This window comes from Fragaria vesca, unplaced genomic scaffold (assembly GCF_000184155.1).
Source record: "Fragaria vesca subsp. vesca unplaced genomic scaffold, FraVesHawaii_1.0 scf0510542, whole genome shotgun sequence".
In the NCBI taxonomy this organism is placed as follows: domain Eukaryota; kingdom Viridiplantae; phylum Streptophyta; class Magnoliopsida; order Rosales; family Rosaceae; genus Fragaria; species Fragaria vesca.
The window spans coordinates 1-1,580 of record NW_004441017.1 but is presented as its reverse complement, the minus strand read 5'-3'; the positions used below and the strand labels follow the sequence as shown (position 1 = coordinate 1,580).

Sequence of the window (1,580 nt, the reverse complement as noted above, 5' to 3'; positions counted from 1 at the left end):
TAATGCTTGATAAGGTTTGTGAGAATCCTAACAAGAAGGCTATAGATATATACCATGAGATAAAGTCAGATTATGGGATGGAGGTATCTTATCGTACGGCTTGGTACGGTAAAGAGCGTGCTAGAGAATCTGTTCTTGGTGGTGATGCTGATTCTTATGCTCAGTTAGTTTGGTTTGGTCAAAAAGCAGTGGAATCAAACCCTGGCTCTACTATCAAGATTGAGTATGAACCTGAAACTCACAGGTTTGAGCGAATGTTTGTGTGTTATGATGCGTGGATGAAGGGTTTTCAGTTTTGCAGACCCATTCTATTCATTGATGCTACCTTCATCACCAACAAATACAAAGGGCAGCTTATTGGTGCATCTGCCAAGGATGCGAATCAAGGTACCTTTTTAGTGAAATGTTTAGTTACATTGGCAGTTTCTTTGATTGTGATAGTTACATAGTTTCCAGGGGCTTCAGTTTTTATTGCTTTGACATTTTTATGTAACTGTTTGATGGATAGTTAAATGACTTGTGTACCTACATTAAGCTACTAATGTAACTATCAATGTATGTAACTATTAATGGATAGTTACTTGACTATTTATTCATGTAACTATCCATGTAACTATGCATGTAACTAATCATGTACCTATCAATGTATGTAACTATCCATATAACTAAGCATGTAACTATCAATGTATATAACTATCCATGTAACTAAGCATGTAACTATCAATGTAACTATGCATGTAACTACTACAACTCAAGTCCCTGCATCACAGATGCATACCTATGAACTGTTTCTTTGATTGTGATAGTTACATAGTTTCCAGGGGCTTCAGTTTTGTGACATTTTTATGTAACTGTTCATTTATTCATACTGATTTTTAGTTCGTCTTTTTTGCAGGTTTATATCCAGTTGCTTATGCTATTGTTGATTCTGAAACTGAAAGTAATTGGAGATTTTTCCTTCAGTGTGTATCTGAAGTGTTTTCAAGATACCCTATGAGGCAGGTGACATTCATTTCTGATCGGAATCCTGGTCTTCTTAGTGCCTATCCGCATGTCTTTCCCAATAATCCACATGGTTTTTGTTTTAGGCACCTTGTAGAAAATCTCTCCAAAAAGTATCCAAGTCAGTCACCCCTTCATAAATCTGTTCCTTATTTGTTCATGTGTTGTGCTTATTCTCGCACCCCGGACTCATATGAGACCAACCTTGCAAAATTGAAGGAGGAAGGGGGTTCTATTGTTGAAGATTTTCTAAAGGACCTTCCCAAGGAGAGCTGGTGTTTGGCTTTTTTTTATGGGGAGAGGTTTGGTGAAATGACCAACAATTTGGCCGAGACTTTTAACAATTGGGTGGTGGATTTGAAGAGTCTTCCTATTTATGATCTGAATGAAGGTATTAGAACCAAGTCTATGGAGAGAATTGCTGAGCGGAAAGAAGGGTCAAAGGAATGGGTCACTGTTTTGTGTCCAAACATGGAAAAGAAATTAGATTAATAACTTGGCGGTTGGGCGACATTGGCGAGTTATGAGATCTGATACATATGTTTATGAAGTTCAATGTCAAAAGTACAGGTAATGGT

General features: G+C 37.3%; 1 protein-coding gene across 1 annotated transcript; it reads left to right on the top strand.

Annotated features, from left to right (window-relative positions):
- The first annotated feature begins 77 nt into the window (after window positions 1-77).
- Window positions 78-1,494, top strand: LOC101313268. Its single transcript, XM_004309263.1, has 2 exons — window positions 78-387; window positions 896-1,494. The coding sequence occupies exons 1-2, from the start codon at window positions 78-80 to the stop codon at window positions 1,492-1,494; spliced, it is 909 nt and encodes a 302-aa protein (XP_004309311.1).
- The last annotated feature ends 86 nt before the right edge of the window (window positions 1,495-1,580 follow it).

Coding starts and splice junctions, on each gene's coding strand:
- LOC101313268 (XM_004309263.1), top strand. CDS start 78: ATGGAGGTATCTTATCGTACGGCTTGGTACGGTAAAGAGCGTGCTAGA. Junction 388..895: donor TGCCAAGGATGCGAATCAAG/GTACCTTTTTAG, acceptor TCTTTTTTGCAG/GTTTATATCCAGTTGCTTAT.